Below are 24,911 nucleotides of genomic sequence, written 5' to 3'. Positions count from 1 at the left end.
ACTTCTTACTGTGCTCACCCCAGCCCAACGCCGGCATCTCCACATCATGGCTAAGAGAAAGCACATTGGTTGCTCAGGCCAAAGCCAAAAGCAAATGAGCCACCAAGAGCGGTTATAGTACAGTCTGCTACCACAGCTGCCACATGAAGGAGAAGGTTTTGAGCTGGGTGAAGCAGAGACGAGTTGTGAAGTGGGAAGGTGTTGGTACACGAATATACCCAAACCTGATGGCGGAGCTGGCGAGAAGGCGGGCGCCCTTTGGGCAGGTGAAGGTGGCACCACACGGAAGCAGAGTGAGATATGGAGTAGTCTGCCCGGCGAAGTTGAGAGCGACGTACAACTCAAGGGATTTTTATTTTGACACGGTCGTACCAGCGGAGGCGTTTGCTAAGGCTGGAGGTACTGGGACTGAGATGAGAGTTGGGATTTGGGGGTTGGGGATGGGGATGGTGTTTTTCTTATGGAGGGTTTTTTTTATTTGATTGGTGGGTTTGTTTACATTTGTTTTGGGTTTGGTTTTCCCTTCCTTTACAGTAGGGGTGCGGTTCTGTGCTGTTCTTTGGGGTATGTGGGGCTGGGTTACTGAAGAGGAGGATGGAAGGAGGGGGGAATGCTGACAGGGGTCACCGCACCTAGCAGGTGACCTAGGTTGGCTAGTGAATGGGAGTGTGATGAGGCCACAGTTGCTGGAGCACGGCCGAGCAGGTTTCGATGGAGGGGTGAATGGTGGGGGAGGGGATCGACACTGGGTGAGGTGTTTGCAAGAGGAAGCGGATGGGGGGGATTCCGAGAGGGGGGGGGCAGAGGTTTGATGGTAACAAAAGGGTGGGGCAGGCCTGGCTGGATGGGCAGGGGCTAGGGAATGGTAATGGCGGATAGGAGGGGCAAGGGCGGGAGGGGGGGGGGGCAGAGAGGGTGAGAGACCCCCGTTCAGAATAGTGGCGTGGAATGTGAGGGGGTTAGGAGGACCGGTGACGAGAGCGAGAGTTTTCACACACTTGAAGAGTTTACAAGTTGACGTGGTGATGCTGCAGGAGGCACATCTGAGGGTGAAGGATCAGGTGAGGGTTAGTACAGTTTTAGTGAGTCAGGTGTTCATTCGGGGTTTGATAGTGGGGCTTGGGGGGGGGGGGGGGGGTTACAATCTTGGTGGACAAAGGGGGTGAGATTCCAGATGCAGAAGATTGCGGTTGATCGGGGGGGGGGGGGGGGGGGGGGGGCAGGTATGTGGTCGTGACAGGTGCGTTGGAGGGGAGGTTGGTGGCACTGGTAAGTGTATATGGCCCCAATTGGGATGATATGGGGTTTGTGAAGAGAGCCTTGGGTGCCATCCTGGTGCCATCCTGGATCCCCAGGAGCTGATGGCCGGGGAAGATTGGAAGAGGGTGTTGGAACCGAAGGTGGACAGATCTCAGCCGTGCTCACTGACCCAGTTGGCGGGGGGCGGGGGGAACGACTTGTGGAGGTTTTTGGACCGAACGGATCAGGAGTATTTGTTTTCTCCCCGGTGTACAAGGTTTATTCGATGGTTGACTTTTTAGGGGTGGGCAAGGCACTGTTGGCTGGGGTTAAGAGGTCGGAGTACTCGGCAATTGTGATCTTGGATCACGTTCTGCATTGGATGGATGAGGTATTAGAGAAGGGGCATCCCAGAGCCCAGAGTAGGCAGTGGATGTGGTTATTAGTGGAGCGGAGCTTCTGTAACCATATTGGGAAGGTGATTGAGGAGCAGGTGGGGCTTAATTGCACAGGGGAGGTGATCTCAATTAAAGCTCAGGTGGATAGAGAGAAGAGGGAGGAACGGCATTAACTGATAGACGAGATTTTTGTGGTAGATGGGAGGTACATCGGGGACCCGGACCCGGGTCTCCTGCCAAAGAGGAAAGAGTTGCAGGCGAGGTTTGACCTATTGTCCACAGGGAAAGCAGTGGGTCAGTTGAGAAATGCAAGGGGAGCTGTCTATGTATATGGGGAGAAGGTCAGCTCCAGAGGGAGGCGGTTGCGAGGGAGATAGTTTGGGTGCGGGATAGGACGGGGGAGTTGGTGTTTGAGTTCTATTGGGATCTGTATCGGTCGGAGCCACTGTAGGAGGAGAGGGAGGTGAGGGAGCTTCAGGGAGGGTTTGAGTGCCCGAGGTTGGGGAAGGAGGAGCGGTCAGAATTGGAGGAGCCGGTGAGGGAGGAGGGGGTGAAGGTGGCGATTGGGAGGATGTAGGCAGAGAAGACGGCAAGGCCCGATGGGTTTCCAGTCAAATTTTATAAAATATTTAAGGATAAGCTGGTGCCGTTGATGATGGGAATGTTTGAGGACACGATGGTTAGGGGTGACTTGCTACAAACAATGGGTTGGGCTTCCATCTCGCTGTTGCTAAAGAAGGACAAGGATTCAGTGGGGTGTGGGTTGTACAGGCTCATATCTCTGCTGAATGCCGGCAAATGTGCTGGCATTAAGGTTGGCGAGCGTGCACAAATAGTATGAACTCAGGGTATTTTGCATTGCTCCGGGGTACGAGGCAGGGATGCCCCCTGTCCCCCTTTCTGTTTGCACCTTGGTTATTGCACCTTGACCTTGATGAGCTTGGGGTTGTGGAATATGATGGTGAGGGAGGTGGAGGGAAACATAGGGGACTGGATTCTGTGATTTTGAGGCTATGTCCCCCACGCTGACTTGGGAACGGTAGCATTTTACGACAGAAAGAATGGCGTAAAACGGCCACCGATCCTCCATGTGGCTGGGCGCTAGCATCAAGGCAGCGTATAGCACCGGGTTCCAGCTGCCGATATTGCCAGGTTGTGGCCGCGCCTTCGCACGGCGGTGGTCTGCAGCGGCTATGCCGTGCAACATGAAGCCGGCCGCTCACGGACCCAGCCTGTGAAATAGTACCCCCCCCCCCTTTGGCTGGCTCGTGCACCCCGGACCACCCCTCACAGTGCCCCCAGCCCTTGACAAAATCCTCCCTGCCCGTGGATCAGCCCTCCCCCGACTGTGGTGGCGCTGGCTGAGTCCGCAGCCGCAACACCAAGTTCCTGACAGATGATAGCACACGTGACCGACACCGTGAACTCGGCCAGCTGGGGATGGGGCATCGCGGTGGGGGGGGGGGGACCTCAGGCAATGTCCTGAGGCCGTCAATACGGTGCGTGCCGCACTTTCCGAGTATGCAGCTTTGGAGGGGGCGTAGCATCGCGAAAGTAGCGCCACCCCCGATTCGGTCGTGAACGGGGATTCTCCGGCCGATCGCCGAATTCGATTTCGGCGTCGGCAGCCGGTGAATCCCGCCCAGTGTGTCCTTTGATGCAGATGAATTGTTGCTGTATATTTCGGAGCCGTACTCTTCGGGGTGTGGGGGATGTTGGGGGGTGGGGGGGTAGTACAATGGGGTCGCTTCAGAAATTTGGGACGTTTTCAGGGTACAAATTGAATTTACAGAAAAGTGATTATTTTATTATCTGGGAGTCAGATCGGAGGGGGGGGGGTGGGGTGCTGCCATTTCACCTGGCGGTGTCTCATGCTAATCACTGTGCCTCCTGGGTCCCTGGTGCTGAGGCAGCAGTGCTAACCATGGTGTCACTCCTCGAGGAGGAATTCCGTCTCTCAGAGGGTGTCAGTCTTTCTTGGCAATCCAATCCCCAATGGCCAGTGGAGTCTGGGGCAGTGAATAGATTCAGGGCTGAGTGAGGCATATTTCTGATCTGACATGGGGGCAGACAGGAATATGGAGTTCAGTTCACAGTCAGATCAGTCGGCCACCATTTTAGGATATGACAGAGCAGGTTGGATGGGCCGAATAACCGACTTCTGCTCCTGTTTGTTATGATCTTATAATGGCATTGCTGAGGATCTAGAGTTACATGTAGGTCAGGTGTGAATGACCAATTTCCTGTCCAAAAGGATGTTAGTGAACAGGATGGGATTTCACAAGAATCTGTGATCACGATTACTGATAGTAGCTTTAAATTCTAGATTTATTTAATTAATTTAATTTAAATTCTGTAGCTGTCATGTTGGGATTTGAACTCATGTCTCCAGATCGTTGGCCCAGACTTCTCGATTATTAATCCAGCAATTTAACCGCAATGCTACCATTGCCCACAGAATAGGCTGGGATTGGGAGGTGATGAACGAGGATTTGTACCTGAGTTAGCCAAGGCCATGGCTTTCAGTGTCACAAACTCTTCCTTGTCAAGTTGAAGCTTCCGGTATTTGGCGATCAGTTGAAGGAGTGTGCAGTAGAGGTCAAGTAATCCAACCGTCCGACATTGTTCCCGTTCCATGATTAAATCATCTGCATAGACCAATCCTTCATCATATGGGAGCGATCGGAACACTACACCCAGGATCAACACCTCCATCCATGCACTTTGCAGGAGTCCCATCTGATCGCCCAGTGACAGTGTGGAGAAACCTGGCAGATTGAGGCAAATGCAAGATTGGCAGATAGGTTTACTGCGCATAGATGCTGCCACCTCAGGAGAGTCTGCTCCCATCAACAACCTATCGATCCTTACCTGAGGGTGAACTGCCCTGTGCTGCATCCTCCCTACCCAACATTGTGCTGAAATCATGTTTTACTCTGACCTGTAACTTGTCCCATCTCTGGCTCTGTCCTCCTTAATTGACTAGTATTCAGAAAAAAAATCACCTCGTCTCAAATTCCTTATTTATCCTGTTTCCTGTCACATTCCAGGAAACAGCACGTGTATCCCAAATTGGTGATCTGTCTGACGGAGCAATGTGGAGTCTGTGGGGGAGCGGGGACATTCAGAATGAGCTGGGGGGGGTGGGGGGGGGGGGGTAAGTGTGGGTCTATGGATGGGGGAGACAGGAATGGACAGGTGTTAGTAAATGTGTATGGGTAAGAAGGAAGCTGAGGAGCATGGGGGTCAAAGAGTGGAGATGGGAAAGATGCACGGAGTTTGGGAAGGGTCCAGTCAGACCCAGATAAATGTGGGTGAAGGCAGGGGTGGGGAAAGATTAAGGTGGGAACGAGGATGGTTGGAATGAGCGTGAAAGGCAGAGGGAGAGTGGGGAGGGGCAGAGGGAGAGTGGGGAGGGGCAGAGGGAGAGTGGGGAGGGGCAGAGGGAGAGTGGGGAGGGGCAGAGGGAGAGTGAGAGGGGCAGAGGGAGAGTGAGAGGGGCAGAGGGAGAGTGAGAGGGGCAGAGGGAGAGTGAGAGGGGCAGAGGGAGAGTGAGAGGGGCAGAGGGAGAGTGAGAGGGGCAGAGGGAGAGTGAGAGGGGCAGAGGGAGAGTGGGGAGGGGCAGAGGGAGAGCGGGGAGGGGCAGAGGGAGAGTGCGGAGGCAGAGGGAGAGTGGGGAGAGGCAGAGGGAGAGTGGGGAGGGGCAGAGGGAGAGTGGGGAGGGGCAGAGGGAGAGTGGGGAGGGGCAGAGGGAGAGTGGGGAGGGGCAGAGGGAGAGTGCGGAGGCAGAGGGAGAGTGGGGAGGGGCAGAGGGGCAGAGGGAGAGTGGGGAGGGGCAGAGGGAGAGTGCGGAGGCAGAGGGAGAGTGGGGAGGGGCAGAGGGAGAGTGGGGAGGGGCAGAGGGAGAGTGGGGAGGGGCAGAGGGAGAGTGGGGAGGCATCACAAGAACCTGACTAACTTTCATCATCTAATATGGAGAAGCTGAAAAACACAAAGGGCAGGATCAAAATGCAGATTCAGCATTTTGCCGCTGTTGCGGAGCAGAAGACACAGCCAACTGCATTCAAATCAAACTGACCTCTAGACGACAGCTTTCACTGCAGCTTCTAGCTACAGGGCTGGACGGAGGATATTCAATGATGCGGATCACTTTCATTACTTGTTATTGGTGATTTCTATCTGGACGATACTTCTGTCTCTGGGTCCCAAGTGACTCTTATTTTCATTTTTTTTAGCTGATTAATACAAACAGGGTTCAGAAAACATTAATTAACAGATAGTAATCAGCAGATCAATAAGAAGGAGGCCAGAAGTGTCAAACTATGTCAGGGAGTAAAGGTCCTTCACAGGCATTAATGTTTCTGAAGTCAAAGCTTTAATCTCTCTGCACTCAATGTGTGAATCCACGCAAATACTCGCACAGGCAAACGCTCACAACCACACTCACCCAGTGTGTCTCTCTCACACACATACACAAATATACTCACACAATGCCACACACACACACACTTAGAAACACACTCACCAAGTGTCACACACACACATGCTCCAATAGTGTTTCTCTCACACACACAAATATACTGTACTCAGACTTACAGACACTCAGTGACATACACGTATACACACATTCACAAACACACACATTGTTACATACGCAAACATACTCAGTGTCTCACACACACTTACAAACACACTCAGAAATACGCTCAGTGCCAGTATGCACTCACTGACAGTGTCACACACATACCCACACTCAGAAACACTTACACAGTGCCAAACACTCACAAACATACTCAAACAGTGATACACACACACACAAACACACACTATGTCACACACACACAAACACACACTATGTCACACCCACACACAAACACACACTATGTCACACACACACAGTGCGACACACACACACACTATGTCACACACACTATGTCACACACACACACAAACACACACTATGTCACACCCACACACAAACACACACTATGTCACACACACACACACAGTGCTACACACACACACAGTGCTACACACACAAACACACACGCATTCACACTCACAATGGCCTTCTGCATATTCTCACACTCTCACACTCACAAACACACTGCAGGTCAGTGTTACAGAGAAGAAAATTCACCAGGATTCCTGCATCTGGTCCAGTGTCTCCTTCTGGAACCGAAAGGGTCCGAGTCCGTCTCCCATCTCACACTCCCCCTAGTTTTATAACCAATTGAAGTCAGAATGGGACAGGGTGTTAAAACGGGTCTAAACTAAAGTTACCCTATGGGTGTGATTCCCCCCTGTCTGAATAGCTTGCTAATTCATTGTTTGGAGATTATACACAGTGAGAGTGTCAGTCCAATTGTTCAGACAATCTGAATATATTCATTTGAATCAACCAATATAAATCAAATCACAGCAAACCCTGTTTGTTTTGTGAGATGGGATATGTTGTGGGCAAATGTTTGTGAGCATGCAGATGATTGTGAATAGTTTGTGTGAGAGTGCGAATGTACATGTGTATCTGAGTGTGTGCAAATGGTTATGAGAGAGTGTGTGTGTGTAAGTGTGAGTGTAAGGACCTGTGAGTGTGAGTTTGAGGGACTGTGAGTGTGACTCTGAGGGTCTGTGAGTGTGAGGGTCTGTGAGTGTGAGTTTGAGGGACTGAGAGTGTGACTCTGAGGGTCTGTGAGTGTGAGGGTCTGTGAGTGTGAGGGTCTGTGAGTGTGAGGGTCTGTGAGTGTGTGAGGGTCTGTGAGTGTGTGAGGGTCTGTGAGTGTGTGAGGGTCTGTGAGTGTGAGTGTCTGTGAGTGTGAGGGTCTGCGAGTGTGAGGGTCTGCGAGTGTGAGTGTCTGTGAGTGTGAGGGTCTGCGAGTGTGAGGGTCTGTGAGTGTGAGGGTCTGTGAGTGTGAGGGTCTGTGAGTGTGAGGGTCTGTGAGTGTGAGGGTCTGTGAGTGTGAGGGTCTGTGAGTGTGAGGGTCTGTGAGTGTGAGTGTGAGGGTCTGTGAGTGTGAGTGTGAGGGGCTGTGAGTGTGAGGGGCTGTGAGTGTGAGGGGCTGTGAGTGTGAGGGGCTGTGAGTGTGAGGGCTGTGAGTGTGAGGGGCTGTGAGTGTGAGGGGCTGTGAGTGTGAGGGGCTGTGAGTGTGAGGGTCTGTGAGTGTGAGGGTCTGTGAGTGTGAGGGTCTGTGAGTGTGAGGGTCTGTGAGTGTGAGGGTCTGTGAGTGTGAGGGGCTGTGAGTGTGAGGGGCTGTGAGTGTGAGGGGCTGTGAGTGTGAGGGCTGTGAGTGTGAGGGGCTGTGAGTGTGAGGGGCTGTGAGTGTGAGGGTCTGTGAGTGTGAGGGTCTGTGAGTGTGAGGGTCTGTGAGTGTGAGGGTCTGTGAGTGTGAGGGTCTGTGAGTGTGAGGGGCTGTGAGTGTGAGGGGCTGTGAGTGTGAGGGGCTGTGAGTGTGAGGGGCTGTGAGTGTGAGGGGCTGTGAGTGTGAGGGGCTGTGAGTGTGAGGGGCTGTGAGTGTGAGGGGTTGTGAGTGTGAGGGGCTGTGAGTGTGAGGGGCTGTGAGTGTGAGGGTCTGTGAGTGTGAGGGGCTGTGAGTGTGAGGGGCTGTGAGTGTGAGGGGCTGTGAGTGTGACTGTTCAAGTGGACCTCTATCTTCGGCAGGAATGGGTTTAGGCTGAGATACCCCAATATTGAATAGCTGACTGAATCTGGGATTAGGAATCAAGCGAAAATTGGGACAAGGTAAGGATCTGCATCTCTCCGGCGATCACTGGATTTGATCCCAAACAACTGCTAGAAATGAATCGATCAAATTTAATGAAAATACATTAATGATCTGGAAGAAGGGACTGAAGACACTGCTGCTAAATTTACAGATGATAAATTAACTCTTTGCCGCAGAAGGCTGTGGGGGCCAAATCACTGAGTGTCTTTAAAACAGAGATAGATAGGTTCTTGATTAATAAGGGGATCAGGGGTTATGGGGAGAAGGCAGGAGAATGGGGATGAGGAAAAATATCAGCCATGAGTGAATGACGGAGCAGACTCGATGGGCCGAGTGGCCTAATTCTGCTCCTATGTCTTATGTCTTGTGATCACTTGTCACAGCCTTCAATTTATACAATTAATTAATTTTCACAGTGGGGCACTTCCACTTTTATTTATTTCTGTCAGACGTCCAAAGAACTATTTTCATTAGACATACAAACCATTTTATTATGTGTTTGGAAGCCCAGGTAAAAGTTTGGAGAAACCAAATACCCAGATTAGAAACGGTTAGGGTTTGGGTAAATCCAGGTCTGATGATTCAGTAACAAAAAGCTGCAAATAATCAGAGACTGGGGTGAGGGGGTGCAGGGAGGGGATATACGTCCATACAAGACAAAACAGCCCACTTGATTGGTTCTCCATCCACCACCTAAACATTCACTCTTTCCACCACCGATGCTCAGTGGCAGCCGTGTGTACCATCGACACGATGCACAGCAGGAACTCACCAAGGCTCCTTCGACAGCACCTTCCAAACCTGCAACTTCTACCACTTAGAAGGACAAGGGCAGCAGATACATGGGAACCCCACCCCCTGCAAATTTCCATCCTACCCACTCACCATCCTGACTTGTTATTCCTTCACTGTTACAAGATCATAACCCTGGAACTCCCTCCCTAACATCACTGGGGCTGCACCTGCAGCAGTTCAAGAAGGTGATTATCCATCACCTTCGTACTGACAATGGGGAAAGGCAGTAAATGCTGACCTAGCTGTAATGTCATTGCAGTGTTAATGTAAGTCTACTTGTGACAGTAATAAGATTATTTTTATTATTATAATACACAGATCATGGAGTGATTACAGTTTTACAGCACAGAGCCCTCAGCCAGCGTGTCCGTGACAGCCACCAAGCACCTATCTCCTCCAATCCCATTTTCCAGCACTCTATCCGTAGCCTTGCCTGTGGTGGTATTTCAACCGCTTCACTAAATACTTTTAAGTGTTGTGAGAGTTCCCGCCTGCACAGCCCATTCAGGCAGCACGTTCCAGATTCCCAGCACCCTCACACCCTTCCTGCCCCTGACCTTAAAGCTATGTCCCTGGTTATTGACCCCTCCACCAAGGAGAATGTTCCCTCCTATTCATCCTATCGATATCTTATTCACCTCCAAACTCACACCCAAAAACACATCAACAAAAGCCTCTTATACTAATTCCAATTCCCGCTCTCCCAGCACCCCAGGGTTTGAATGGATTCCCAACATTTCTTCAATAATGGTGCAGTGACTGTAGAAAAACATTCTTACGATGGTAATCATTTATTGGTGAGTTGGGGGGGGGTGATTGATACATTTCACAATCTGACTTATCACTTTGTTTAATTCCCTCTGCAACACCACAGTCAGATGAAACTACATTTACATCATTCTCACACACCACAGAGAAACACACACACACACACTAACATAGAATCATAGAATGCCGACAGTGCAGAAGGAGGCCATTCGGCCCATCGAGTCTGCACTGACCCTCTGAAGAGCCCCTACCTAGGTCCACTCCCCTGCCCTATCCCTATAACCCCACCCAACCTATGCATCTTTGGACACGAAGGACAATTTAGCCTAGGCACTCACCGAACCTGTGCAACCATTGACTGTGGGAGGAAACCGGAGCACCCCGAAGGAAACCCACACAGACACGGGGAGAACGTGCAGACTCCACACAGAGTCACCAAAGTTCGGAATTCAGCCCGAGTCCCTGGTGCTGTGAGACAGCAGTGCTAACCACTGTGCCGACCCGGGTCCCTGGTGCTGTGAGACAGCAGTGCTAACCACTGAGCTACCACGATGTGAGATTTTTTCATACAATGAATGTTTCGGGTCTGGAAATGTGGTGGGGGCAGGGCGGAGAATCCAGCTCAGGGTGGGGCAGGGCGGAGAATCCAGCTCAGGGTGGGGGTAGGGCGGAGAATCCAGCCCGGGGTGGGGGGCGGTTCAATTGAGGCTTTAGCTGTTTACTTGAATAGAAACAATTTACAGAGGAATGGGGGGAAAGGCAGCTGAATGGGGCTCAGTAACAACGATCTTTTGAGAGCCGGTGGAAACACGACGGGCCAAATAGCCTCCATCACAATTCTGTAATTCTGAATCAGAACAGTCACGTTGAGAACAACACCGACACCGACTCACTCACGCAGGCTTATTACATCCTTCTGCGTTCACACATTCACATTCGCTCGTATGCACACACACACTCAGACACTCACACCCCACACACACAGACACACACAACACCCACACACTCACACCCCAACACACACTCAGGCACACACACTCACCCCCCCCCACACTCGCTCATACAGACACGCACACTCAGACACGCACGCTCAGACACACACACACGCTCAGACACACACACACACACGCTCAGACACACACACACACGCTCAGACACACACACCAACACACACGCTCAGACACACACACACGCTCAGACACACACACACGCTCAGACACACACACACGCTCAGACACCACACACACACTCAGACACACACACACTCTCAGACACACACGCACGCTCAGACACACACGCACGCACAGACACACACGCACGCACAGACACACACGCACGCACAGACACACACGCACGCACAGACACACACGCACGCACAGACACACACGCAGCACAGACACACACACGCACAGACACACACACGCACAGACACACACACGCACAGACACACACACGCACAGACACACACACGCACAGACACACCCACGCACAGACACACACCGCACAGACACACACACGCACAGACACACACACGCACAGACACCCACACGCACAGACACACACACGCACAGACACACACACGCACAGACACGCGGTTATTGGTACCTGGGATATGTTTAGCCCAGCTAATGAGACACGACCAGTTCTCTATCGGCCAGGTCACAGAGTGTTGTGAGGACTTTGTCATCAGTGTCAGGCTAGTGGTCGGATCAGCCATCGCGAAGATCTTGTCTGGTTCCACCAACAGGAGATGGGAGACAATCTGATTCCCTGGAACAAAGTTAAAGTTTTGAAATGATGAGCTGACTCCCCAGTGGCTCTGATTGATGGATGTCTATTGGTCCATCAGCTGCCAATTAAAGCTCATAGTCTGTGGGATTACCCTCATTGCCCTTTGACCTTCATTTCCCTCCAGCGCTCAACTCCCTCTGACCTTTACTGCCCTCCGACCCTCACTGCCCTCCAACCTTCGCTTGCCCTTGACCCTCAGCGTTCTCGGACTTTAATTTGCCCTTTGACCCTCAGCACCACCTGAACCTCACCCGGCTACGTCTCTCACAATCTGCAGACCCTCTCTCACCCCATCACCCCATGGCCCATCTGATCTCTCTTCGCTCCTGACCCATTGTCTCCTCGTAAGTGAACAATTTGCCCAGATGCATTAATTCAGCTTCCTTTATGCAATTATTTTTGACCAGAGGGTTGTTGGAGCGGAGGGAGTGATTGCTTCTTCATGGGAAAATTCAACAAATGTGTGAAGTTGAACAAAGTAGAGATCCAGAAGGCGAGAGCTGTGCAGTGAGATTAGTTTGGAGTGCTCCAAAAAACAACCAGCACAGAGATGAAGGCTGAATGGCCTCCTGTTGTGATTTCATAGAAATTTCATAGAATTTACAGTGCAGAAGGAGGCCACTCGGCCCACCGAGCCGGCACCGGCTCCAGGAAAGAGCACCCCACCCAAGGCTAACACCTCCACCCCATCTCCATAACCAGTAACCCACCCAACACTAAAGGCAATTTTGGTCACTAAGGGCAATTATCACGGCCAATCACCTAACCTGCCACATCTTTGGACTGTGGAGGAAACCGGAGCACCCGGAGGAAACCCACGCACACACGGGGAGGATGTGCAGACTCCGCACAGACAGTGACCCAAGCCGGAATCGAACCTGGGACCCTGGAGCTGTGAAGCGATTGGCTATCCACAATGCTACCGTGCTGCCCATAATGTGATGTTTGTAAAATTCAAAGAATGTTCAGCAGAAAACGACATAATTCAAACTTTGACCCCAATTCCACTCCACACTTTTGGGGAAAGCAGCGATTCCTGTCCTTGCACATTGCTGACAGAGAGAGTTCTCACGAATCAGTTCACAAACGGGCTCAGTAAAAGCGGGAGGAATTTGGAGCGTTGATCTCTACCTGTTTTTTTGCTGACTTGGCAGCACTGTGAGCTGGCATATCCAACACCTGCTTCGTCAAACCGTCGCTTATACTTCTGTCGACCACCCCTCACACGGTCCAGACGTACACCTGGAGGCACGAAAACAACTGTTACTGCAGCCACTGAATGCAAAGCAAGATCCCAATACTGTAAAGTCAGTTTAACAACATCAGCAACAATAACTGAACCATTGATTAAGGAGAAACACCCAGACGTTAACAACACAAATTTCTGTACATGACATCATGGGACATTTTGGGTGAAATTTGACATTTAACTCCTCACTGTAACACTCTGATATACCCCACACCCTCACTGTAACACTGATATACCCCACAACCCCTCACTGTAACACTCTGATATACCCCACACCCCTCACTGTAAACACTCTGATATACCCACACCACTCACTGTAACACTCTGATATAATCCCACACCCCTCACTGTGACCACTCTGATATATCCCACACCCCTCACTGTAGTACCCTGATATACCCCACACCCCTCAACTGTAACACTCTGATATATCCACACTCCTCACTGTAACATTCTGCTATACCCACACCCCTCACTGTAGTACCCTGATATACCCCACACCCCTCACTGTAACACTCTGATATATCCCACACCCCTCGCTGTAAACACTCTGATATACCCACACCCCTCACTGTAACACGTCTGATATACCCCACACCACTCACTGTAACACTCTGATATACCCCACACCCCTCACTGTGACACTCTGATATATCCCACACCCCTCACTGTAGTACCCTAATATACCCCCACACCCCTCACTGTAACACTCTGATATAGCCCACACCCCTCACTGTAACACTCTGATATATCCCACACTCCTCACTGTAACACTCTGATATATCCCACACCCCTCACTGCAACATTTCTGCTATACCCACACCCCTCACTGTAACACTCTGATATAATCCCACACCCCTCACTGTAACACTGATATATCCCATACCCCTCACTGTAACACTGATATACCCTACACCCCTCACTGTAACACTCTGATATATCCCACACCCCTCACTGTAACACTCTGATATATCCCACACCCTCACTGTAAAACTCTGATATATCCCACACCCCTCACTGTAACACTCTGATATATCCCACACCCCTTCACTGTAACACTGATATACCCCCACACCCCTCACTGTAACCACTCTGATATACCCCACACCACTCACTGTAACACTGATATATCCCATACCCCTCACTGTAACACTCTGATATACCCCCACACCCCTCACTGTAACACTCTGATATATCCCACACCCCTCATTTTAACACTCTGTAATATCCCACGCCCCTTACTGTAACACACGGATATACCCACACCCCTCACTGTAACACTCTGATATATCCCACACCCCTCACTGTAACACTCTGATATATCCCACACCCCTCACTGTAACACTGATATACCCCACACCCCTCACTGTAACACTCTGATATATCCCACACCCTCACTGTAACACTCTGATATACCCCACACCACTCACTGTAACACTGATATATCTCACACCCCTCACTGTAACACTCTGATGTACCCACACCCCTCACTGTAACACTGATATACCCCACACACCCCTCACTGTAAACACTCTGATATATCCCACACCCCTCACTGTAACACTCTGATATATCCCACACCACTCACAGTGTCATCCTGTTATATCCCACACCCCTCACTGTAACACTCTGATATACCCCCACACCCCTCACTGTAACACACTGATATATCCCACACCCCTCACTGTAACACTCTGATATACCCCACACCCCTCACTGTAACACTGATAAATCTCACACCCCTCACTGTAACACTCTGATATACCCCAAACCCCTCACTGTAACACTCTGATATATCCCACAACCCCTCACTGTAACACTGATATACCCCACACCCCTCACTGTAACACTCTGATGTACCCAACACCACTCACTGTAACACTGATATATCCCCATACCCCTCACTTGTAACACTCTGATCTAACCAACACCCCTCACTGTAACACTCTGATATACCCCACACCCCTCACTGTAACACTCTGATATACCCCACACCCCTCACTGTAACACTGATATACCCCACACCCCTCACTGTAACACACTGATAAATCCCACACCCCTCACGGTAACACTGATATACCCCACACCCCTCACTGTAACACTCTGATAAATCCCACACCCCTCACTGTAACACTCTGATGTACCCAACACCCCTCACTGTAACACTGATATATCTCATACCCCTCACTTTAACACTCTGATATACCCCACACCCCTCACTGTAACACTGATATACCCCACACCCCTCACTGTAACACACTGATAAATCCCACACCCCTCACTGTAACACTCTGATATACCCCACACCCCTCACTGTAACACTCTGATATACCCCACCCCCTCACTGTAACCCCTGATATATCCCATACCCCTCACTTTAACACTCTGATATATCCACCACCCCTCACTGTGGACTGACAGTGATAAAATCATAGTCAATGGTAACCCCCAGAATGTTATGAGGAGGGTGGGATGTTGCGAAGTTCAGTATCGGCAGAGGCATTTTGTGTCATTGGGGGATGGTCGGGTTTTCTCTTGTTGGAGATGGTCATTGCCTGGCACGTGTATGGCACAAATGTCATTTGCCGCTCATCAGCCAAGTCAGAATGTTGTGCACGGTTGTACATATGGGCACGCATTATTTTAGTATCTTGAGGAATCATGAATGATGCAAAGCATCGTGCAATCATTGGGATCATCATCACTCCTGTCCTTATGATAGAGGGAACATTGGCGGAGCAGTTGAAGATGGTTGGGACGAGGCCATGACCCTAAGGAACTCCTTTCAGTTACATATTGGGATTGAGAGGATTGGCCAAGAAACACAAATATCTTCCTCAGTGCAATGTATGACTCGAACCCAGCTGAGAGTTCTCCCCGATTTCATTCATATTTCCATTCATTGGATTCCATGAGGCCACACTCAGTCAAACAAGGTATTGATGTCAAGGGGCAGTCACTCTCATCTCTCCTGGTTATACCAGGCTTTGTGTACACCGATCCTGGGATACCAGGCTCTGTCCATACCAACCCTGCGATATCAGGCTTTGTGTACACCAACCCTGCGATAACAGGCGCGATGCGTACTAACCCTGGGATACCAGGCTCTGTCCGTACTAACCCTGCGATAACAGGTGCTACGCGTACTAACCCTGGGCTACCAGGCTCTGTCCGTACTAACCCTGGGATATCAGGCGCTACGTGTACTAACCCTGGGATACCAGGCTCTGTCCGTACTAACCCTGGGATACCAGGCGCTACGTGTACTAACCCTGGGATACCAGGCTCTGTCCATACTAACCCTGCGATAAACAGGCGCTACGCGTACTAACCCTGGGTACCAGGCTCTGTCCGTACTAACCCTGGGTACCAGGCTCTGTCCGTACTAACCCTGCAATACCAGGCTCTGTCTGTACCAACCCTGCGATATCAGGCTCTGTGTACATCAACCCTGGGATACCAGGCGCTACGCGTACTAACCCTGGGTACCAGGCTCTGTCCGTACTAACCCTGGGATACCAGGCGTTATGAGTACCAATGTTGCCATGTATTTTACCAAAGGGATTTTCTTCACATGTAGACCCAAGATAGTGAGACTGTGGGTCTTCTGATGAGAGTCTTTTACAAGGCCAGGTATTGGATAGTGTTACCTCGCTGTGTCAGGCTGAGGTGAGTTAAACTGAGGAGAGCAGAGGGGGAGCTGGGCAAGTTACACTGAGAAAATACAAATTCAATTATGTGAGATCAGTGCCTTCAGGAAAAGAGGTGACCAGCGCACTCTGCACCGATGCTAAATCAATTAGCTGCTCGTCTCGCCGGGCCTCTGCCAACCAGCAATCAGCTTCTCGGGAACACACATGTTCATTACATCCCATTTACCAAATACGCAGAGCACAATGCACCTGAGCAACTTTCTCGCTGCTCCTAAAACCTTCATTTACAGAGTGTGTGTGGGGGTGGGGACAGGGACTCTTGCACAGCTGATGTGTGAGTTACCGTATGTCCTTTTGTGTACAGTGCAGAGCAAGACTATTGAATAAAATATTAATTTACCTCTTTCATCATTCCAACTTTCAGACATTTCATGAAGCGACAGGATTGGCAGGATTTGCGTCTGCGTTTGGTTATTTCACAATCATTCCTGGCAGGGCAGCTGTAGTCGATGTTACCTGCAGGAAAAGATATGATTAGAAATTACAGCATCTCATCTCGACTGTCATACAGACCCTCACGTAGACCCTCACACAAACCCTCACACAAACCTTCACATAGCCCCACATATAGACCCTCACACAACCCCTCATACAAACCCTCACATAGACCCACATATAGACCCTCACACAAACCCTCACACAAACCCTCACATAGCCCCACATATAGACCCTCACATAAACCCTCATACAAACTCTCACATGGACCCTCACACAAACCCTCTCATAATTAAGAAGGGCGGGAGACAGATGGTAAATTCTCGGCCGTTTAGCCTGACTTCGGTCGTTGGTAAGATTTTAGAGTCCATTATTAAAGATGAGATTGCGGAGTACTTGGAAGTTTATGATAAATAGTACTGAGCCAGCACGGCTTCATCAAGGGAGGACATGTCTGACAAATCTGTTTGAGTTCTTTGAGGAGTAACAATAAAGTTAGACAAAAGAGAACCAATGGACATGATGTATTTAGATTTCCAGAAGGCCTTTGACAAGGTGCCACAAAGGAGACTGTTTAAATAAGTTAAGAGCCCGTGGTGTTCAGGGTAAGATCCTGGCATAGATAGATGATTGGCTGACTGGCAGAAGGCAGAGAGTGGGGATAAACGGGTCTTTTTCAGGATGGCAGCCGGTGACTAGTGGTGTGTCTCAGGGGTCTGTGGCGGGATCACAACTTTTCACAACATACAGTAATGATCTGGAAGAAGGTACTGAAGGCACTGTTGCTAAGTTTGCAGATGATACAAAGATCTGTAGAGGGACAGGTAGTATTGAGGAAGCAAGGGAGCTGCAGAAGGACTTGGACAGGCTAGGAGAGTGAGCAAAGAAATGGCAGATGGAATACAATGTGAAAAGTGTGAGGTTATGCACTTTGGAAGGAGGAATGGAGGCATAGACTATTTTCTAAATGGGGAAATGCTTCGGAAATCAGAAACACAAAGGGACTTGGGGATCCTTGTTCACGATTCTCTTAAGGTTAACGTTCAGTCGGCAGTTAGGAAGGCAAATGCAATGGTAGCTTTCATGTCGAGAGGGCTAGAATACAAGACCAGGGATGTACTTCTGAGGCTGGATAAGGCTCTGGTCAGACCCCATTTGGAGCAGTTTGGGCCCGTATCTAAGGAAGGATGTGCTGGCCTTAGAAAGGGTCCAGAGGAGGTTCACAAGAATGATCCCTGGAATGAAGAACTTATCGAATGAGGAACAGTTGAGGACTCTGGGTCTGTACTCGTTGGAGTTTAGAAGGATGAGGGGTGATCTTATTGATACTTACAGGATACTGCGTGGCCTGGATAGAGTGGACGTGGAATATTTCCACTTGTAGGAAAAGCTAGAAGCAGAGGACACCATCTCAGACTAAAGGGACGATCCTTTCAAACTGAGATGAGGAGGAATTTCTTCAGCCAAAGGGTGGTGAATCTGTGGAGCTCATTGCCGCAGAAGGTCAAATCACTCAGTGTCTTAAGACAGAGATGGATAGGTTTTTGATTAATAGGGGGATCAGGGATTAATTTGGGAAGGAGGAAGGAGAATGGGGATGAGAAAATATCAGCCATGATTTGAACGGCGGAGCAGACTCAATGGGCCAAGTGGCCTAATTCTGTTCCTATGCCTAATGGTCTTATAGACCCTCACCACAAACCCTCGCATAGACCCTCACCCCAAACCCTCACATGGAGCCTCACACAAACCCTCACATAGACCCCTCACACAGACCATCACACAAATCCTTGCCTAGACCCTCTCACAAACCCTCACATAGACCCCTCACAGAGACTGCACATTGTCTGTCTTTGAATCTCATTTTGTCTTTCACATTAAGTTTTTCCTCCCTCAGACTCCCAGAGTTTCTTTGACTCTGACCCCTGTGAACTCGACCTTTCATTGTTTTTTAAGTTTTATTTTAATTATTCCCTGGGATGTGGGTGTCCACTGGCTGGGGCCAGCATTATTGTCCATCCCTAATTGCCCTTTGAGAAGGTGGTGGTGAGTTGCTATCTTGAACCACTGCAGTCCATGTAGTGTAGGTACACCCACTGTGCCGTAGGGAGGGAGTTCCTGGATGTTGCCCCAGCGACAGTGAAGGAACTGCCAATATATTTCCAAGTCAGGGTGGTGAGTGACTTGGAGGGGAACCTCCAGGTAGTGGGGTCCCAGGCATCTGCTGCCCTGTCCTTTCGGGTGGTAGAGGTCATTGGAAGGTGCGACAGGAAGAGCTTTGGTGAGTTGCTGAAATCCATTTTGCAGGTTGTACACTCTGCCTCCGCTCTCTCATTCTGCTGGTGGTGAATGGGGAGCCAATCAAATGGCTGCTTTGGTGGTCCCAATCTTGAATTCCTTTACTAAACCCCTCACCACCCATTGTTACTTTAAGCAATTCCTTAAGACAAACTTTTCAAATCTTTTCACAAATCTTCCTGCCTTTGGTTCAGTCACTTTACTTTGTGCCTTCACTGAATGGACGTGTGACATTTGATTATCGTCAAGAGGTAGTAACTGTGCTTCTGTCTGTCTCTCATCTTGTTTCAGTCCATCTCACTCTCACCTCTGACTATCAGACTGTGGGTATCCTGTACATGTACACAATTGATAAAAGGTTTCTTTCTGGTACTGGGAACATTTATGAATTGCTGTGTTCAATCTTTTGATGTTTATAGCTACTAAAAGATTCTCAATCAGTTTGCAAGAATCAGGTTACAAGGTTTTTCCCAATCAGTGTTACTCATTACAGATTCCTGTCCATCACCAGTCTCATTCGAAGCTAATGCTGAAATGTCAGACCTGGAGAAATAAGCCATGATGTGGAGATGCTGGCGTTGGACTGGGGTGAGCACAGTAAGAAGTCTTACAACACCAGGTTAAAGTCCAACATGTTTATTTCAAACACTAGCTTTCGGAGCACTGCTACTTCCTCAGGTGAATGGAGGGGTATGTTCCAGAAACATTTATATAAGTCAAAGATGCCAGACAATGTTTGGAATGCGAGCATTTGCGGGTAATCAAATCTTTACAACCGGGATCTTGGATTCATGTCGCATTATATCCACCCCCCACCATCTGGCCTGGACTTGCAAAATCCTACCAACTGTCCTGGCTTGAGATAATTCACACCTTTTTAACCGGGGGTTACCCCTATCTCTGGATCTGTAAAGATTTGATTACCCGCAAATGCTCGCATTCCAAGCATTGTCTGGCATCTCTGACTTTGTCTATATAAATGTTTCTGGAACATACCCCTCCATTCACCCGAGGAAGGAGCTGCGCTCCGAAAGCTCGTGTTTGAAACAAACCTGTTGGACTTTAACCTGGTGTTGTAAGACTTCTTACTGGAGAAATAAGGAGGGGGGGCAATATTTTTAATATTTCATGGAATCTGAGCATTGCCGCAAGATCAGCAATTATTGATCATTCTGAATTGCTCTTGAGAAGGTGCTGGTTGTGTTCCTATTTGCCTGCTGTCTTTCTCATAGATAGTGAAGGGTTTGGAAGCTGCTGTCAAAGAAACCTTGGTGAGTTGTTGCAGTGCATCTTGTAGATGGTGTACCCGGCTGCCACTGTATCAGTGGTGGAGAGAGTGAATGTTGAAAGTTGTGGATGGGGTGCCAATCAAGCGGAGCTGCTTTGTCCTGGATGGTGTTGAGCTTCTTGAGTGTTGTTGGAGCTGCGCTCATCCAGGCAAGTTGAGAGTATTCCATTACACTCCTGACTTGTGCCTTGTCGATGGTGGACAGACTTTGGGGAGTCAGGATTCGCTGGAGTCAGCTATAAGAACCGTGATTCTGATATACCCGCCTCAACTACCTCGCACCCCCCCCCCCCCCCCCCCCCACCCCGCCCCAAACCAAAACAGTGACCATTGAGACCAAAGATAATGATAGGTAGCACGGGGCTGCACGGTAGCATGGTGGTTAGCACAAATGCTTCACAGCTCCAGGGTCCCAGGTTCGATTCCCGGCTGGGTCACTGTCTGTGTGGAGTCTGCACGTCCTCCCCGTGTGTGCGTGGGTTTCCTCCGGGTGCTCCGGTTTCCTCCCACAGTCCAAAGATGTGCGGGTTAGGTGGATTGGCCAGGCTAAATTGCCCGTAGTGTCCTAAAAAGTAAGGTTAAGGGGGGGTTGTTGGGTTACGGGTATAGGGTGGATACGTGGGTTTGAGTAGGGTTATCATTGCTCGGCACAACATCGAGGGCCGAAGGGCCTGTTCTGTGCTGTACTGTTCTATGTTCTATGGTACTCAGCACAGATCAGGAGCAGTGTCCTGTGATTTCAGGAAGTAACTGTGAGGTTCCAAGTGTCCCAATCAACTGAGGCCTTTAAAAGGAAGAGATAAAACTGCTTGGGAAGGAAGGGTTTTAAAGAATTTCGCTGACATCTGCGATTTGAAAGATGGAACTTTCACGGCGAATGAAATGGTGCCAGCTTCTGTTGTTGAATAGCTACCTGCTGTTTCTGTGATCGCTGCTGTTCTCTATCGGCCTGTAGCCATCAGCGGATAGGAAATGATTCAATGCTCTGTCACCCCATGGGCAAGAGGCATGCTCCTGATGAAAGCTGCAGTGCTCGGATTAAAGCAGCTCTCCAAGATATGTGCTTGTATTTAGCAATTAGTCCCCTCTCACTCCCTGGGGACCTCTCCGTTAATGAAATGTCGCAGCACTCAAACTCTGTAAACACTAATGAATATTGACTGTATCTTCCGCCTGATATCTCTTTCTTACAGAGTCAAGCACAGAGATTAGCAAAGTCATTAAATAAAAAGTAATTAATTAAAATCTTTGCTGTCCTTTTCATCTGCATCTTCTTGTCAAATTTGCAAATTTCATCATGAACAAACTGAGCAATACAGAGCATATAAATTGTGTGATTTAAATATCTCTGAACAAAAATATAGAGTTCAATTATTAATTAATCCTTAATGTCACATAAATGTTATGTATTAATGTGATCTATGCGATATACAATGTGATATATAGTGTTTGGGATAAGACATTTAAATTTCTCCTTTCCTCAAGCAGCAGAGATTGTGATTGTGAATGGAAGGAGTCCTGAATAAAGAAATGGGTTCCTTTGTGTTCATCAAGGTTCAAAATTAAACAGTTTCATGTTACCAGAGTCCCCATCAAACACTCCCAGGACAGGTACAGCACAGGGTTAGATACAGAGTAAAGCTCCCTCTACACTGTCCCCATCAAACACTCCCAGGACAGGTACAGCACGGGGTTAGATACAGAGTAAAGCTCCCTCTACACTGTCCCCATCAAACACTCCCAGGACAGGTACAGCACGGGGTTAGATACAGAGTAAGCTCCCTCTACACTGTCCCCCTCAAACACTCCCAGGACAGGTACAGCACGGGGTTAGATACAGAGTAAAGCTCCCTGTACACTGTCCCCATCAAACACTCCCAGGACAGGTACAGCACAGGGTGAGATACAGAGTAAAGCTCCCTCTACACTGTCCCCATCAAACACTCCCAGGACAGTTACAGCACGGGGTTAGATACAGAGTAAAGCTCCCTCTACACTGTCCCCATCAAACACTCCCAGGACAGGTACAGCACAGGGTTAGATACAGAGTAAAGCTCCCTCTACACTGTCCCCATCAAACACTCCCAGGACAGGTACAGCACGGGGTTAGATACAGAGTAAAGCTCCCTCTACACTGTCCCCATCAACACTCCCAGGACAGGTACAGCACGGGGTTAGATACAGAGTAAAGCTCCCTCTACACTGTCCCCCTCAAACACTCCCAGGACAGGTACAGCACGGGGTTAGATACAGAGTAAAGCTCCCTCTACACTGTCCCCATCAAACACTCCCAGGACAGGTACAGCACAGGGTGAGATACAGAGTAAAGCTCCCTCTACACTGTCCCATCAAACACTCCCAGGACAGTTACAGCACGGGGTTAGATACAGAGTAAAGCTCCCTCCACACTGTCCCCATCAAACACTCCCAGGACAGGTACAGCACGGGGTTAGATACAGAGTAAAGCTCCCTCTACACTGTCCCCATCAGACACTCCCAGGACAGGTACAGCACGGGGTTAGATACAGAGTAAAGCTCCCTCTACACTGTCCCCATCAAACACTGCCAGGACAGGTACAGCACAGGGTTAGATACAGAGTAAAGATCCCTCTACACTGTCCCCATCAAACACTCCCAGGACAGGTACAGCACAGGGTTAGATACAGAGTAAAGCTCCCTCTACACTGTCCCCATCAAACACTCCCAGGACAGGTATAGCACAGGGTTAGATACAGAGTAAAGCTCCATCTACATTGTCCCCATCAAACACTGCCAGGACAGGTACAGCACGGGGTTAGATACAGAGTAAAGCTCCCTCTACACTGTCCCCATCAAACACTCCCAGGACAGGTACAGCACGGGGTTAGATACAGAGTAAAGCTCCCTCTACACTGTCCCCATCAAACACTCCCAGGACAGGTACAGCACGGGGTTAGATACAGAGTAAAGCTCCCCTCTACACTGTCCCCATCAGACACTCCCAGGACAGGTACAGCACGGGGTTAGATACAGAGTAAAGCTCCCTCTACACTGTCCCCATCAAACACTGCCAGGACAGGTACAGCACAGGGTTAGATACAGAGTAAAGCTCCCTCTACACTGTCCCCATCAAACACTCCCAGGACAGGTACAGCACAGGGTTAGATACAGAGTAAAGCTCCCTCTACACTGTCCCCATCAAACACTCCCAGGACAGCTATAGCACAGGGTTAGATACAGAGTAAAGCTCCATCCACATTGTCCCCATCAAACACTCCCAGGACAGGTACAGCACGGGGTTAGATACAGAGTAAAGCTCCCTCTACACTGTCCCCATTAAACACTCCCAGGACAGGTACAGCACGGGGTTAGATACAGAGTAAAGCTCCCTCTACACTGTCCCCATTAAACACTCCCAGGACAGGTACAGCACGGGGCTAGATACAGAGTAAAGCTCCGCCCACACTGTCCCCCATCAAACACTCCCAGGACAGGTACGGTATGGGGTTAGCTATCTAACGGCACCTGTTTGGTGTCCCAGCAGTAACCCCCCTACAAGGCCACACTAGTCAGGAACAGATCAGGGTGTCATTTTTAAATGGCGCCCCAGTCTCTTGATCCGCTGATGTGACCCTCGGACACCCCAATGCCCAAACTCACTTGCTTGGGTCCTCAAGCCCTCCCCCGCACCTCACCCGGGCAGGGCACCCCTCACCTGACTCTGTTGTGGGCTAAATGCCAGCCTGGAACGCTGGCACTGCCCCCACCAGTTTTGCAGTTCCACCTGAGCACTCTGGCAGTGAAAGACTGGCAGCCAGATGGTACTGCCACTGCAGAGTGCCATGACCAGAGTGTTAGGCTGGCAGTACGAAGGTATATAGACCATAGAACATTACAGCGCAGTACAGGCCCTTCGGCCCACGATGTTGCACCGACCTGTGAAGCCCCTCTAAAGCCCATCTACACTATTCCCTTATCATCCATATGTTTATCCAATGACCATTTAAATGCCCTTAATGTTGGTGAGTCCACTACTGTTGCAGGCAGGGCATTCCACGCCCTTACTACTCTCTGAGTAAAGAACCTACCTCTAACATCTGTCCTATATCTATCTCCCCTCAATTTAAAGCTATGTCCCCTCGTGCTAGACATCACCATCCGAGGAAAAAGGCTCTCACTGTCCACCTTATCTAATCCTCTGATCATCTTGGATGCCTCAATTAAGTCACCTCTTAA

The 24,911-nt window shown here is 49.7% G+C and overlaps 1 protein-coding gene across 1 annotated transcript in view; it reads right to left on the bottom strand.

Moving 5' to 3' along the window:
* Positions 1 to 24,911, bottom strand: part of LOC119957949 (estrogen-related receptor gamma-like) — a 51,331-nt gene that overhangs the window by 16,301 nt on the left and 10,119 nt on the right. The window contains 6 exon segments of the mRNA XM_038786171.1: positions 4,136 to 4,405; positions 11,528 to 11,555; positions 11,557 to 11,616; positions 11,619 to 11,692; positions 12,845 to 12,957; positions 17,017 to 17,131. Coding sequence (XP_038642099.1) covers positions 4,136 to 4,405; positions 11,528 to 11,555; positions 11,557 to 11,616; positions 11,619 to 11,692; positions 12,845 to 12,957; positions 17,017 to 17,131 — 660 coding nt within the window.

The sequence above is a fragment of the Scyliorhinus canicula genome, chromosome 27 (assembly GCF_902713615.1).
Source record: "Scyliorhinus canicula chromosome 27, sScyCan1.1, whole genome shotgun sequence".
Lineage (NCBI taxonomy): Eukaryota > Metazoa > Chordata > Chondrichthyes > Carcharhiniformes > Scyliorhinidae > Scyliorhinus > Scyliorhinus canicula.
The sequence above is the reverse complement of the archived record's forward strand: the minus strand, read 5'-3'. Positions and strand labels throughout refer to the sequence as shown.